This window comes from Neoarius graeffei, chromosome 10, assembly GCF_027579695.1.
Source record: "Neoarius graeffei isolate fNeoGra1 chromosome 10, fNeoGra1.pri, whole genome shotgun sequence".
Taxonomy (NCBI): domain Eukaryota; kingdom Metazoa; phylum Chordata; class Actinopteri; order Siluriformes; family Ariidae; genus Neoarius; species Neoarius graeffei.
This window is the reverse complement of record NC_083578.1, coordinates 21864593-21880375: the sequence shown is the minus strand read 5'-3', so window position 1 is coordinate 21880375 and position 15783 is coordinate 21864593. Positions and strand designations below refer to the sequence as shown.

At 43.5% G+C, this 15783-nt stretch overlaps 1 protein-coding gene across 1 annotated transcript; it reads left to right on the top strand.

The window, feature by feature from the left end:
• The first annotated feature begins 544 nt into the window (after positions 1-544).
• On the top strand, positions 545-1836 carry hes2.1 (hes family bHLH transcription factor 2, tandem duplicate 1). The gene is made up of 4 exons (XM_060930749.1): positions 545-634; positions 742-837; positions 950-1037; positions 1155-1836. The coding sequence occupies exons 1-4, from the start codon at positions 545-547 to the stop codon at positions 1463-1465; spliced, it is 585 nt and encodes a 194-aa protein (XP_060786732.1). The 3' UTR covers positions 1466-1836.
• Positions 1837-15783: the final 13947 nt, after the last annotated feature.

Sequence of the window (15783 nt, the reverse complement as noted above, 5' to 3'; positions counted from 1 at the left end):
TCCGGTTGGACCCCAGTAACAAATTAATTATACCTTCACAATGCAAAAAGCTGATCTTCCGGTGCTTTAGTGTTTTAATTAAGACATAAATTCCGACAAATTCATAAAACGGTGAGGCAGTATGTCACATATTTTTAAAATGGCAAACAAACATATAGGTGCGGGGTCCAGATGGACCCCACTTGGTAGGATGAAGGTTAAAAAAAAAAGGAGGTCAGTCTTTCAAAGTGCAATTTTATTCTTTAAATCTTGTGATTCACAAAATGACACGATCGTACACTCATCTGGTCCGAGCAGTCAGGCGCATGCCATTAGTTCAGAATAAAACTCAATCCTCCAGTCAGCAGATGGCTATGAAAAAGCACGCGTGGGGTCTCCAGCTTCCTCCTCCTCCTCCTCCTCCTGAATACCGAGCCACAATAGATTTGGGACACTCCCCCTGACGCTTGAGGCCCCTATATAAGACAGGACTCTTGTCTCAACGAGCATAAACCACCCTCGACTTTCTCCGATCTCACATCTCAAAGCTAAAGGCTACAGAAACATGACTCCCAGCATTCTTCCTCACGCCACACACTCACTCAGCTCCAGAATGTCTGTGGCTCAAAGGAAAGAGGCAAACGAGCTGAGAAAGGTGAAGACTTTTTTCTGTTTTGAAATTTTCAATGCTACCACGAAGGTCACTCTGTGTTTTGTTTTGTTTGTTAATGTTGTTGTTGTTGTTTTTCCATTTTGGTGCAGACTCTCAAACCCCTAATGGAGAAAAGAAGGCGCGCACGCATCAACGAGAGCCTCAACAAGTTAAAAGAGCTGATAGTCCCTTTGGCTGGCAAAGATGTAAGTAGACCTGTCTAAAGCTGGAAATTCATGACATACGTATAAAAAGATTTGTTTCATTTCCTTACGAAAATGGCGTCCTAATGTTTCGAATTTTTCCTCTCTTTTTCAGACTTCCCGCTACTCAAAACTGGAGAAAGCCGACATCTTGGAAATGACCGTTAGGTTCCTTAGAGAACTCCCATCGTCACCTGTTACAGGTAATTTTGCTCGTGCATTTGTTTACAGTAGCCTAATTTACAAGATGTTTTGTTTTTTACCATAAATCTTTTAAATCTGCTAGCATATCTAATGTTATTTCCCCCTTTTCCCTCTAGCCCAATCAGACAGGTACAGAGAGGGTTATGAAGCGTGCCTGCAGTGGGTCTCAACGCTCCTCCCGCGCACAAGCCTGGACCGTGAAACCTGCGCACGCGTGCATGACTTCATCCAGCAGTCGAAGTTCACGAGCCCGTCGGCATGCCGCACATGTAGCGCGCTCTCACCCGTCCAACACGAGCGACTTCTGAGCCGGAAATCCAACAACGTCATTCCAAGTGAAAACCGCGCGAGCGTCGCTGGACCAGCTTGTGATGGAGCTCATGCTGCACCACAAGCCGCCACTCAAACCATGTGGAGACCGTGGTAGAGCGCTGAGCAAGTCTCCAACTCGAGATAACGATTCACAGTTAACTTTGCATATATATATGTTTAAAAATGTATTTATAGTGACATGCATAAGTCATAAGCGTTCAAAACTGGTTGTAGAATGAAATACGATTTAAAAAAAAAATTAATAGAGCCAGTAAGCACAGATCATGGATATAGAAATAGGCAATGTTAGTGACTTAATGCAATCCTCTTTGGGGTGTCAAGACGTACAAGTTGTAAACAACACAATTGTAAACCCCGTGGGTTATAATGTATTTCATGAGGTTTGCACGATTGACTTTTGTGTATTTGGTCTGTGCAAAGAAATTGTAAACACTGTGTGTTAATAAGTAGGCAGACTTAAGTGAAGTGAATGGATCTATGTGATATTTCAAAGTTATTGTGAATCAGACAAAGAAAAGAATAAATATAACATTTGACATTATGTGAGGTGTCTTGCTTCCTTTATTCCCCAAACAAACAAACAAACAAACAAACAAACAAACAGAAACAGCAAAGGGTGATACCAGTAATAAAATCTTAATGGTCAAAATGGTGTGCTGGATAAAATATCCTTTTGGCTCACAATAAAGCAAGGATATTTAACAGTTATTCCACAAAATCGAGTCGTACATGAGCTGACAGCCAACGAGACGCGTAGCACCGAGTTGGCTAAAAGCCACTGTATGACTCAATTTCATGGAATAACTGTTTTATTCCACATTCACTGGATTGAGTTTGAGAAACATCCATCCATCCATCCATCCATTATCTGTAACCGCTTATCCTGTGCAGGGTCACAGGCAACCATTCACACTCACATTCACACCTACGGTCGATTTAGAGCCACCAATTAACCTAACCTGCATGTCTTTGGACTGTGGGGGAAACCGGAGCACCCGGAAGAAACCCATGCAGACACAGGGAGAACATGCAAACTCCAGGCCCTCGTTGGCCACTGGGCTTGAACCCAGAACCTTCTTGCTGTGAGGTGACAGTGCTAACCACTACACCACCGTGCCGCCGAAACGGAGCATTTTTATTTTTTGCAAATTCAATAAATAAAAACTTTATACAAAACTTCCAACAAAATAATTTCCGCTTAGAATGTAAACAAACTGGCAAAATGACAGTAGCAATTTGTGAAAAATGCGATAATAATAATTCTTGAAAATAAAAAAGATCTGTTCTTACCATCAAGTACTTTTCATTCTATATTTTGTTGCTTTTTGTTTTGTATTTTTTGGGGTTTTGTTTTCAAATAGAGCTTTTATTTCATCCTCAGTTGGTTCAGCAACACGCTCAGCCATTTTGTTTTTTTTTCTACTCACGGTATATGAGCTGATATCCAAGTAGTAGAGTAGCCAATCAGAGCATACGATTGCTTAGATCCAGTGAATGTGGATAGAATAATTGTGACGAGTCATGGAATCCACGGACACATGTCGGCCGAAACGAATCCGAGAAAATCGCAAAAGAAGCATTAATTAATTAATGCTTCTTTTGCGATTTTCTCGGATTCGTTTCGGCCGACATGTGTCCGTGGATTCCATGACTCATCACAATTCTGTTTATAGCCTAGGTCACAACCGGACGTACGATTTTTTGGCTGTGCGATTTTTGGCGTTTCCCAAATCGCTGCGTTTTTTTTGTTCACGGAGAAAGACGCACATTGGCCGTAAGTTTGTCTTGCAACCTGAAAAAAACATAAGCACCCGTAGAGTTTGTTTGACATGACAAAGAACCTCTGCAGCCGGTCTGCGGCCAGTCTACGGCTCAAAAAACATGCACGTCGCACGTGCGCCCTCCATGCGTTTCTTGTGTTATTTGCACGTAGACCGGCTGTAGGAGCACGTACGGCCGGTTGTGACCGAGGCTTATGCAGATGTCAAACCTTATGTTGCTGGACTAATTCGGTGTTTGGAGCCTGTGAATCATGGCATCAACCCAATATAGGCCAAGCTCAGAGCCACCTAATAAAAAATATTTATTATTATTATTATTATTATTATTATTATTATTACCTTGCCCGCTATAGAGTAAGTGGGGCGAGGTATTGTTTTCGGTTGGGTTTCTTTGTTTCTTGGTTTTTTTTGTAAACGATATTACAGGAAAATGGCTGGATCAATCTTCATGAAACTTTCAGGATAGCGGGGCATTGGTCTCAAATAGAACCTCTAACATTTTGAGGGTCATCCGGTCAAGGTCACCAAAAAGGTCAAAATCGTTTTTGTTGTGGCTACTGCCTCATATAGAGGCACAAGGCACTATGTCATTGTGCTGTAAGAATGTAAGAGTGTCACGATTGCTTACTGAGCATGTGCATTCCAATTAAAATGGCCGGTGAATGTATATAATTCGGTTCACCATTCAAAATAAATAGACTAGACTAAAGAAATCACTTTCAGACATGTTCATGCTTATTACAAAGGGAAAGTGCGTTCCACTGAGCTCTAGCGCCGGGCCATTTCCAGGAAATAAGAGTTTGGGTCATGGCGACAGCGTGTGTATGTCAGCCTCGGTTCTGAGGTTTCAGTTTCGAAAACTGTAAGAGGTAAGAGTAGAATAATATAAAGTACAGACACTTGGTATATTTTACTTCTGTGATTTTTAAATTGTTCATTTTTGGATGACACTTCATTTTTATGGCTACTGCCTCATAGAGTAAATATATATGCGATATTTACTGTATGGACATGGGATCAGAAAACAATTTGATTTATGAGCAGTAGCCACATGGACCCATAGGGTACCTATTTTTTTCGCGATATCTTCCTTCATATAAGTGCTACCGGGCGAGGTTTGTTTTGCCTGGCAACACTTGCTATTAATAATAATAATAATAATAATAATAATAATAATAATAATAATAATAATAATGACCAAGTGAAATGGGAATGTCTTCAAAACAGAGAAACTTCGCACTTACTGATTTCCCAGTAACATAACAAGCTGGGTCTTTTTGTATTATTTATGTGAAGAGAAAGAAAAAAGAGAAGGGAACCACTGTTATAATGCTATAATAGAATAGCTGGAAGTAATTTGTGGACATTTTGCAGCATTATATATTCACAAAGTGCTCTCTATAATTACTGACCCCCCTTTATAAAGATTAGTCAAAAGGGTTAGAAAAAAAATCCATGTTTTGGTGAAGTCGCTTCATCTCACACTGAAAAAATGAGAAAAATCCGACCTTTAATTGAAATAAATGTATTCAGAGGAAAAATAAATACCTCATCAAGAAATAATTATTTTAAACAAAAACACATGTGCCACTATTATTGGCACCCCTGCATTTAATACTTTGTACAACCTCTCTTTGCCAGTAAAACAGCACTGAGTCTCTCCTATAACATTTTATAAGGTTGGAGATGCAGAGCAGGGCATCTGAGACCGTTCCTCTTTACACAATCTCTCCAGATCAGTCAGAGTCCCTTGGCCCTCTCTTGTGCTCTCTCCTCTTCGGCTCACCCAATAGGTTTTCACTGGGGTTCAGGTCAGGGGACTGAGATGGCCAGGGCAGAAGCTTGATTCTGTGCTCAGTGAACCATTTTTGTGTTGATTTGGACATATGCTTCAGATCATTGTCCTGCTGGAAGATCCAGTGACAACCCAGTTTTAGTTTCCTGGCAGAGGCAGCCAGATTTTGGTTTAAAATGTCCTGGTATTTCATGGAGTCCATGATGTCATGTACCCTAACAAGGTTTCCAGGGCCTTTGGAGAAAAAAAAAACTCCAGCCCAAAAACATCACAGAGCTTCCATCATATTTTACAGTTGGGATCGGGTTCTGACTTGTCCAGGGTGTACCCCGCCTTTCGCCCGTAGTCAGCTGGGATAGGCTCCAGCTTGCCTGCGACCCTGTAGAAGGATAAAGCAGCTAGAGATGATGAGATGAGATGAGATGAGATGAGATCGGGTTCTTTTCATTATAGCCATCCTTCTTTTTACACCAAACTCGCCTTGAGTGTTTACTGCCAAAAAGCTCCATTTTTGTTACGTTAGACCATAGAACATGGCTCCATTCTAAAAGCTTTCTGTTTTAGCCAGCACTAAGATTTCCAGCAGTTTGTGCTACAGTAGCTCTTCTGTGGGATTGGACCATATGGGTTAGTCTTTGTGCCCCACGTGAATCAATGACCCTGCTGCCGGTTCACCGGTTGTCCTTCCTTGGACCACTTTTAGTAGGTACTAACCACTGCATACCAGGAACACCCCACAAGATGTACCATTTTGGAAATGCTCAGACCCAGTCATCTTGCTATCACCAATTTGGCCCTTGTTAAAGTCGCTCAGATCCTTATGCTTGCCCATTTTTCCTGCTTCCAACACATCAACTTCAAGAATTGACCGTTCTCTTGCTGCCTAATATATCCCACCCCATTGTAATAAAATAATCAATTATTCACTTCACCTGTTAGTCATCATAATGTTATGGCTGATTATTGCATATGCACATGTATAAAATATATCAGATCATCTCATCTCATTATCTCTAGCCGCTTTATCCTGTTCTACAGGGTCGCAGGCAAGCTGGAGCCTATCCCAGCTGACTACGGGCGAAAGGCAGGGTACACCCTGGACAAGTCGCCAGGTCATCACAGGGCTGACACATAGACACAGACAACCATTCACACTCACATTCACACCTACGGTCAATTTAGAGTCACCAGTTAACCTTACCTGCATGTCTTTGGACTGTGGAGGAAACCGGAGCACCCGGAGGAAACCCACACAGACAACATGCAAACTCCGCACAGAAAGGCCCTCACCGGCCACAGGGGTCAAACCCGGACCTTCTTGCTGTGAGGCGACAGCACTAACCACTACACCACCGTGCCGCCTATATCAGATCATGCTGCTGAAAAAATATCAAGAAAACCCACCATTTTTCTAACAGCGAATGACTAATTTAGTTCCTTTGAAACACAAGTTGACAAACTAATCCGTTATACTTCATTGTGTCCAGACATCAGTCTACTGTATATTAACCAGAGTGTTTATCTTTGGATAAAAAAGTGGTGATTATATTTGAAATAATATGAAATTTATGGAATAAGTATAACAAAATATCTTCGGCTTAAAAGTTCAGCTGAAATTCAACTATTATGTGATATAACAATGTCATTTTTTATTTATGGTGAACCCTTGAATGTGAAAACCCCAAACTTTTCCTCAAGACTCAGTGCAGAAAAATAATGCAAATTCTGAGCGCTTGCCATTTCAAAATGCATAAAATAAACATGAAGTAATCAGTGTTGTAGTTGAGTTACTAAACCTCGAGTCAGAGTCCTGTCTCGAGTCCCCAGTGTTCAAGTTTGAGTCAAGTCCAAGTCATTAAAGACAATTTTGAGTCGAGTCCACTATTGATCTGAGTCGAGTCCGAGAACAAGACTCCAACTGCACCATTTGACGGTGGCTGTTGCTGCCTTTATGTGAAAGTGTCTCTGCTACTGTGTTGGGGTTTACATTAGACCGTATCAGCAGATCATCAGATTAACGTTTTTAAAACGATTAGTGTGCACACAGCAACGCCAATACACGGATACGCTCGGCTCCGCAGGCATCCTGCGCTCCAAATCACTCCGCCCTGAACAGCGAGTGCCCTCTGGAGGGTGCGCACTCCGGCCCTGCGCAGCTCACAGAGCGCGCGAGTGAAGCGCACGAGCAGTGATTTGGGACTGAGCCGCTGTGTGTGTGATCTCAGTGCATGTCGGGCATGCGCATCACTTACCACTTGCAAGTGGAAGGATGGCAAGCCTAAAGACAATCATAACTACACAATGGGCAGTATTTGCATCAGTATTTGCAGTATTTTCATACTTTTATACTCTTTAATGAAAGGTGATACAAGGCGGAAGTCTGCGCCGTTTTTCAGCAGTCGCGTCACATGACCAACGCCAGCGAATCAGGAAGGTGGATGTCACAGTGACGTTGTCCAATGACGACGCCAGCTAGAGCTCAGCACAGTGTATCCGCGTATTCTCAATGTTTACACAGCACCGGACCAGACACGATCTGGATTGAATACGTGGACCCTGGCGGATTCCCGTTTCCCGGCGTTTCCAGGCGTTTCAATGTAAACGGACAGTGCATCCGCGAAGAAAATGAGACAGATACGGTCTAATGTAAACTTGGCCTGTGTTGGACTAACGTTACTGCTTGATTGGCCCATTTTAGTTAATAGGCTACAAATAAAAAGCTTGTTCATCACTCAGCAAACCCCGCCCACTATCAACAAGGCAAAAACCATGAGAGAGGGTTAACACTAGCTAGTTCATCGCTCAGTAAGCAAGCCCTGCTATCAACAGAGCAATAGGGAGGGAAAGTGAAACACAGCGATCCTAGTGGTAGCGTTCCTAAGCCGAGAGCCATACTATTGAAAATCCCATAGACCCGATTTTTTTTTTAAATCCCACGAAGTTATGACGTGGAACTTGTACACCCCCAAAAAAACATGTTGTATATGTTGGGATTATCTACTAACTGTGAAAGTATCAGGTGAAATTTCGCTGTCTTTTAAAAGATCGAAATTGCGCCTAACCTGTCAGAAACGGACTACAACCAAACTGTCTAGTCAGAGTCGCTCATATTACGTCAGCAGTAGGCTTGATAAGTTTTGTTCTTCATACTAGCCCTTACGAGTGCTGACAGCTCTCCCTGTGAATAGCGGCAGTTGACTACATGCCCTGATCTGTAATGGTTATCCCCACGAGGGATGCATTTCTTATTGGTACAGAAATACTCCGCCAACCACGCTATACAAATCGGCATGTTGATGTAGGCTACTCGCCGGCCGCTACCTGCTACAGATTTGGAAAGGTGCTAGACTTGCGGTGACGTCACATACGCGACGTCGGTTCTGTGTAGTCTTTGATCAGCTTATTAAAAACATTCAAAACAATTCAAATCGGTGGAAAAAATAAAGTATGATCACCAGGATCAATAGAGCTGCCTGACATGTACAACATATGGAAGCCATTGTCTTAACTTTGAAATGTAACCCGAAATGTAATTTTTTGAAAAGACATTCCCATTCATTTTGCCATAGAGGTTGGAACGCATTCCGGGAGGGGGCGATGAGATTACTTTCCATCCCTATGAACATAACATGTCAGGGTTCATATTTCTCATCTCATCTCATCTCATCTCATCTCATTATCTGTAGCCGCTTTATCCTGTTGTACAGGGTCGCAGGCAAGCTGGAGCCTATCCCAGCTGACTACGGGCGAAAGGCAGGGTACACCCTGGACAAGTCACCAGGTCATCACAGGGCTGACACATAGACACAGACAACCATTCACACTCACATTCACACCTACGGTCAATTTAGAGTCACCAGTTAACCTAACCTGCATGTCTTTGGACTGTGGGGGAAACCGGAGCACCCGGAGGAAACCCACGGGGAGAACATGCAAACTCCACACAGAAAGGCCCTGGTCGGCCACGGGGCTCGAACCCACAGCCTTCTTGCTGTGAGGCGACAGCACTAATCACTACACCACCGTGCCGCCCGCCGCCCTGTATATGATACATTAATTCATATATTAAGTCAGGTCTACAAAAGTTGCTTATACAGTGCCTTGAAAAAGTATTCATACCCCTTGAACTTTTTCACATTTTCCCACCTTACAACCACAAACTTAAAAGTTTTTTATTGAGATTTTATGTGATGGACCAACACAGAGTAGCACATAATTGTGAAGTGAAACAAAAATGATAAATGGTCTTCAAAATTTTAAACAAATAAAAATCTGAAAAATGTGGTGTGCATTAGTATTCAGCCCCCCTGCGTCAGTACTTTGTAGAGCCACCTTTTGCTGCAATTACAGCTGCAAATCTTTTGTGGTATGCCTCTACCAGCTTTGCACATCTAGACACTGAAATTTTTGCCCATTCTTCTTTGCAAAATAGCTCAAGCTCAGCCAGGTTGGATGGAGAGCGTCTGTGAACAGCATTTTTCAAGTCTTGCCACAGATGCTCAATGGGATTTAGGTCTGGACTTTGACTGGGCCATTCTAACACATGAATATTCCATTGTAGCTCTGGCTGTATGTTTAGGGTCATTGTCTTGCTGGAAGGTGAATCTCCTTCCCAGTCTCAAGTCTTTTGCAGCCTCCAACAGGTTTTCTTCCAGGATTGCCCTGTATTTAGCTCCATCCATCTTCCCATCAACTCTGACCAGCTTCCCTGTCCCTGCTGAAGAAAAGCATCCCCATAGCATGATGCTGCCACCACCATGTTTCACAGTGGGGATGGTGTGTGCAGCGTGATGAGCAGTGTTAGTTTTCCGCCACACATAGCGCTTTGCATTTAGGCCAAAAAGTTCAACTTTGGTCTCATCTGACCAAAGCACCTTCTTCCACATGTTTGCTGTGTCCCCTACATGGCTTCTTATGCCTGTCTTTCAACAATGGCTTTCTTCTTGCCACTCTTCCAAAAAGGCCAGATTTGTGGAGTGTATGACTTATAGTTGCCCTGTGCACAGATTCTCTCACCTGAGCTGTGGATTTCTGCAGCTCCTCCAGAGTGATCATGGGCCTCTTGGCTGCTTCTCTGACCAGTGCTCCCCTGGCTCGCTCTGTGAGTTTAGGTGGACGGCCATGTCTTGGTAGGTTTGCAGTTGTGCCATACTTTTTCCATTTTTGAATGATGGATTGAACAGTGCTTCTTGAGATGTTCAAAGCCTGGGATATTTTTTTATAACCTAACCCTGCTTTAAACTTCTCCAGAACTTTATCCCTGACCTGTCTGGTGAGTTCATTGGTCTTCATGATGCTGTTTGTTCTTCAGTGTTCTCTAACAAACCACTGAGGCCTTCACAGAACAAGTGTATTTATGCTGAGAGTAAATTACACACAGTAGGACTCTATTAACTAATGAGATGACTTCTGAAGGCAATTGATTGCACTGGATTGTATTTAGAGGTATCAGAGGACAGGGGGGCTGAATACTAATGCACACCACATTTTTCAGATTTTTCTTTGTTTAAAATTTTGAAGATATCAGTTTCATTTCACTTCACAATTATGTGCTGCTCTGTGTTGGTCTGTCACACAAAATCTCAATAAAAAAAAAAAACTTTTAAGTTCGTGGTTGTAAGGTGGAAAAATGTGAAAAAGTTCAAGGGGTATGAATACTTTTGCAAGGCACTGTAGTATTAAACGGCTTTCAGTATTGGACAAAACAAGCAGGACATTGTTTCAGTCTCAGTCTGCTCTGAGTGGTTACATGTGAGCTGAAACATTGCGCGTCTCTTTCTTCTGCGTCTCTTTCTTCTCATTCACGCATCAACACGCAGAAGGGTATTGTTCTATACAATGATTGGGTTTAAAAAAAAAAAAAAGAAGACGGGGTTTAAACGGCATGTCTGCTTGCTGTTCATTCATCACCCGGAAACATCATCACCAACCTCATCATTCCCAAAACCTTGGACAAAAAAGCTCGCTCTCCAGTTGCGCATTCACAGATGGGGCACCGACGCCAACAGACAACCAATGATCGTGCGCGCGCAAAACGCCCAGGAAACGCTTGATGCCAGGCATGCAGATGGGCCACTGACGCCAAGTACTTTTCCTTCTTCAAAAACTAAAGTACGCACACAAAAACATTCATGGATGGAGCGTGTGACCACTGCGCACAAAGAGGGAGGGGTGGATAGTTAACTACAGAAGGCCATCTGGTGTCCTGGCCGTGACGCGTGCTGGACGCGTGGATCCCGTGGGGATGCATGGGTTACAAACTGAAAATATTTCCGTGTGTGCACCACACAAAAGCCCTCATGTTTGCTTCCATGTCGATGCAAACGGTTTGGTCACAAATATAACGGTTTAAAGTCGTGCGTATAGCCCGGATACCCAAGACGCATGCAGCAGGTTTCCTTCTTATGCGTAAAACATACACAACATCTGTATCTTACATGTTGGATAGCCATTTTCTAGACCTTTCTAGATGTGGATTAGTGAACTAAACATAAGCTTAATATACAGACGCCATTCTACCCCCTCAACACAGACACACACCAACCCTCATGCACCACAGATGCAATGTGAACACCTACGTCATGACAAGAAAACGTCAATGGGGGAAAAAAAACAAAACTATTGTTCAAATTTTTACAAGCAGATGTTACTTAAAAATGGCGTGGCTTGGGGATCTGTGCATGTCATTTAAATGATAGATACTCAACACCCCCACACATCCATTTTCTTCATCCACTCCTTGTGTTCCTTCGTTTTTGTCATACACCCTCCTAAAACACTTCAGCCTTGTTTAGTTATGTGCACTCTTGAACTCAATGAGCTCTGAACTAATCTGTGCAAGTTTTCAAAAGGTTAGACTCGAATTACTTAGTTGTCTTGACTAATTGAGACTTTTTTCTGAGTTGAAACAAAGATAATCGTCAAACTGAATTGGTTTAACTTGGAAATGAACTTGCATTTCCAAGTTAAACCAAGTTGAAATGTTTTACAGTGTAGATCTCAGTTGGCGGGCGGCAAGGTGGTGTAGTGGTTAGCGCTGTCGCGTCACAGCAAGAAGGTCCGGGTTTGAGCTCCGTGGCCGGCGAGGGCCTTTCTGTGTGGAGTTTGCATGTTGTCCGCGTGGGTTTCCTCCGGGTGCTCCGGTTTCCCCCACAGTCCAAAGACATGCAGGTTAGGTTAACTGGTGACTCTAAATTGATCGTAGGTGTGAATGGTTGTCTGTGTCTATGTGTCAGCCCTGTGATGACCTGGTGACTTGTCCAGGGTGTACCCTGCCTCTCGCCCGTAGTCAGCTGGGATAGGCTCCAGCTTGCCTGCGACCCTGTAGAACAGGGTAAAGCAGCTAGAGATGAGCTGAGATCTCAGTTGGTGTGGTACTTTTAGTTCTATTGAGAGCTCACATACTGTATATAGGTTATATACAGTATCATCCATCCTGTTCTACAGGGTCGCAGGTGAGCTGGAGCCTATCCCAGCTGACTATGGGCGAGAGGTGGGGTACACCCTGGAAAAGTCGCCAGATCATCACAGGGCTGACACAGAGACAAACAACCATTCACACTCACATTCACACCTACGGTCAATTTAGAGTCACCAGTTAACCTAACCTGCATGTCTTTGGACTGTGGGGGAAACCGGAGCACCCGGAGGAAACCCATGCGGACAACATACAAACTTCGCACAGAAAGGCCCTCGCCGGCCACGGGGCTCGAACCCGGACCTTCTTGCTGTGAGGTGACAGTGCTAACCACTACACCACCGTGCCGCCTACAATTAAATATTCAATTTAGCACCACACAGAAAGGCCCTCACCAGCCGCTGGGCTCGAACCCAGGACCTTGCTGTGAGGTGACAGCACTAACCACTACACCACCTGGAGATGAGATGCGTAAATATTTAGATATCTACAGCATGCTGAATCCCAAGTCTAGTCAAATTTTATTTAAGTATTATATACTTCTGGTTCGGTTTGTTTTCTGAAAGATCCTGTGTGTGACCTGTAAATAGTGGTTTGGGGTGGTGGACTGGGTGAGGGTTGTAGAAAACGCCTCTGTAAAACCCTGAGGGTTGTCCAGTGTAAGACATGTGCTCTTCCACTTCAGTATTCTGTTTGGGCAGAGTATTTTACTTGTAAACACATTGTGTTTTTAAAGTCTCATTTTTGAGAGACGTGCTGTCTGTTTATTATTTACTTGTAAACATGTGATGTCTCATTTTTGAGACACGTGCTTTGTTTTGTTTACTTGTGTGTGTCTTTTTTTCCCTTAAAGTCTTTCTTTTTTATATTTTTAATAAAAGAAATGGGCTAACCAAATGTTTTGTCTCTGTTAATTGGACTGAAATAGACTACAATGAGGTGTTTTTAAGAAGAAACCTTTGTCACATGCACACTTCAATTCATCCTCTGCATTTAACCCATCTGAAGCAGTGAACACACACACACACACACACACACACACCCAGAGCAGTGGGCAGCGACACTACAGCGCCTGGGGAGCAGTCAGGGCTCAGGTACCTTGCTCAAGGGCACTTCAGCCCAAGGCCACCCCATATTAACCTAACTGCATGTGGGGGGAAACCAGAGCACCCGGAGGAAACCCACACAGACATGGTGAGAACATGCAAACTCTGCACAGAAAGGCCCCTGCTGGCCACTGGGCTCGAACCCAGAACCTTCTTGCTGTGAGGCGACAGTGCTAACCACTACGCTGCCGTCTGGTGTGTTTGAATGAATTTATTTCAGTCAGCAACAGCAGTATGTGTACAATACAAGCCAATTTAATCACCACAAACATGACAGTTCTGTGGCTGACCGAAAAGGGTTTAGGCTGAAGCTAAGCTTATAAGTGCCTAACCCACAAATCACTTGTCCTACAGGATAATCCAAAGAGCCATACAAATAAAATACAATAACGAAAAAGAAATAACTGTCAAATAAATGTATTTATATCGATAAATATATCTCATCTCATTATCTCTAGCCGCTTTATCCTTCTACAGGGTCGCAGGCAAGCTGGAGCCTATCCCAGCTGACTACGGGCGAAAGGCGGGGTACACCCTGGACAAGTCGCCAGGTCATCACAGGGCTGACACATAGACAACCATTCACACTCACATTCACACATACGATCAATTTAGTCACCAGCTAACCTAACCTGCATGTCTTTGGACTGTGGGGGAAACCGGAGCACCCGGAGGAAACCCACGCGGACACGGGGAGAACATGCAAACTCCACACAGAAAGGCCCTCGCCGGCCACGGGGCTCGAACCCAGGACCTTCTTGCTGTGAGGCGACAGCGTTAACCACTACACCACCGTGCCGCTCGATAAATATATATATAACACAAAAGGATTGAAGAAAAAACAAAATTGTTTGGGCTCAATCAGGGATATGAAACAGACTGAACGCAGAGGTGGACAGTAACAAAGTACATTTACTTGAGCACTGTACTTAAGTACACTTTGAGTATCTGTACTTGAGTATTAATTTTTTTTGGAAACTTATGACTTTAACTTCATTTCAAAGGCAAATATATTTTTCAGGGTGGCACGGTGGTGTAGTGGTTAGCGCTGTCGCCTCACAGCAAGAAGGTTCTGGGTTCGAGCCCCGGGGCCGGCGAGGGCCTTTCTGTGCGGAGTTTGCATGTTCTCCCCGTGTCCGCGTGGGTTTCCTCCGGGTGCTCCGGTTTCCCCCACAGTCCAAAGACATGCAGGTTAGGTTAACTGGTGACTCTAAATTGAGCGTAGGTGTGAATGTGAGTGTGAATGGTTGTCTGTGTCTATGTGTCAGCCCTGTGATGACCTGGCGACTTGTCCAGGGTGTACCCCGCCTTTCGCCCGTAGTCAGCTGGGATAGGCTCCAGCTTGCCTGCGACCCTGTAGAAGGATAAAGCGGCTAGAGATAATGTGATATATTTTTCACTCCACATTTCTATCAAGAGCCTCATTATTCGTTACTATGAAGCAGCTTTGAAAGTGGATGTTTCTTTTCTAAAACGGGATTGTTTTTTTCGCAGGTCACACTAAGACAGTCTACCAGTAATCACTAGGGTCACGTCACATCCATAGATTGGATAAAATCAAGTTCAGTGATTTCTCAGCAGCGTTATTTGAACACGATAAGTTGATGGCAGAATGGAAGGAGGCGGTTCTTCTGGGGACTGAACGCATCCGTGGCCCATGAACCCATGTTTCAGTTTTCTGAAAGGATTAAAGATACATTTCGTTTTAAATGTTTGCTTTGTTTGCTGAAAACAAACCACATCGTGGCCTACAAAAACTCGCCGTCCAACCTGCGGAAGCATACTGAGGGATGTAAACATTTTATTCCAAGAGAAAGCTTGCAATGAAGTTGTCTGTGCTTTTAGAGCTAGCGATATCGCTACAATAGCTGTGCAGTCTGGTTAGTCAAATGACTTTCTATGGATTTGCCCACCAAGTTGCCGCAGCCTTGTCCACGTCTAACGTTTACACATAGCTAGTTAACTTGGACACTGTTAGTTAGCATGTAAACACAGAGTTATGTTAACATGAATAACGTTAACTTATCTGAAGTCCTTTCAGAAACATGTTTTAGCATAATCTTGCCAAATAAACAATGTAGAAATCTCTATTTTCTAGTAAGGTTAGCTACACATTATGATTCTGAGTTTGAAAAGCGTTTGCGAGCATTGACATGATGGTGGAGCTTCACTGACTAGCTAGCTTAACGTTAAACCACCATGATGGCACAGCATGCGTTCATTTTGTGAATTCACATTTCTGTCTTTGGTAACGGCATTAGGTTTTGTAAGCGTTGTGACAATAATACAACGATGCGCTGACAGAAAATGTAC

What these genes read in the sequence shown, in the direction of transcription:
- hes2.1 (XM_060930749.1), top strand. Translation starts at nt 545, where the DNA reads ATGACTCCCAGCATTCTTCCTCACGCCACACACTCACTCAGCTCCAGA. An exon ending in AGGCAAACGAGCTGAGAAAG is followed by an intron (nt 635 to 741) that starts GTGAAGACTTTT and finishes ATTTTGGTGCAG; the next exon opens with ACTCTCAAACCCCTAATGGA. An exon ending in CCCATCGTCACCTGTTACAG is followed by an intron (nt 1,038 to 1,154) that starts GTAATTTTGCTC and finishes TTTTCCCTCTAG; the next exon opens with CCCAATCAGACAGGTACAGA.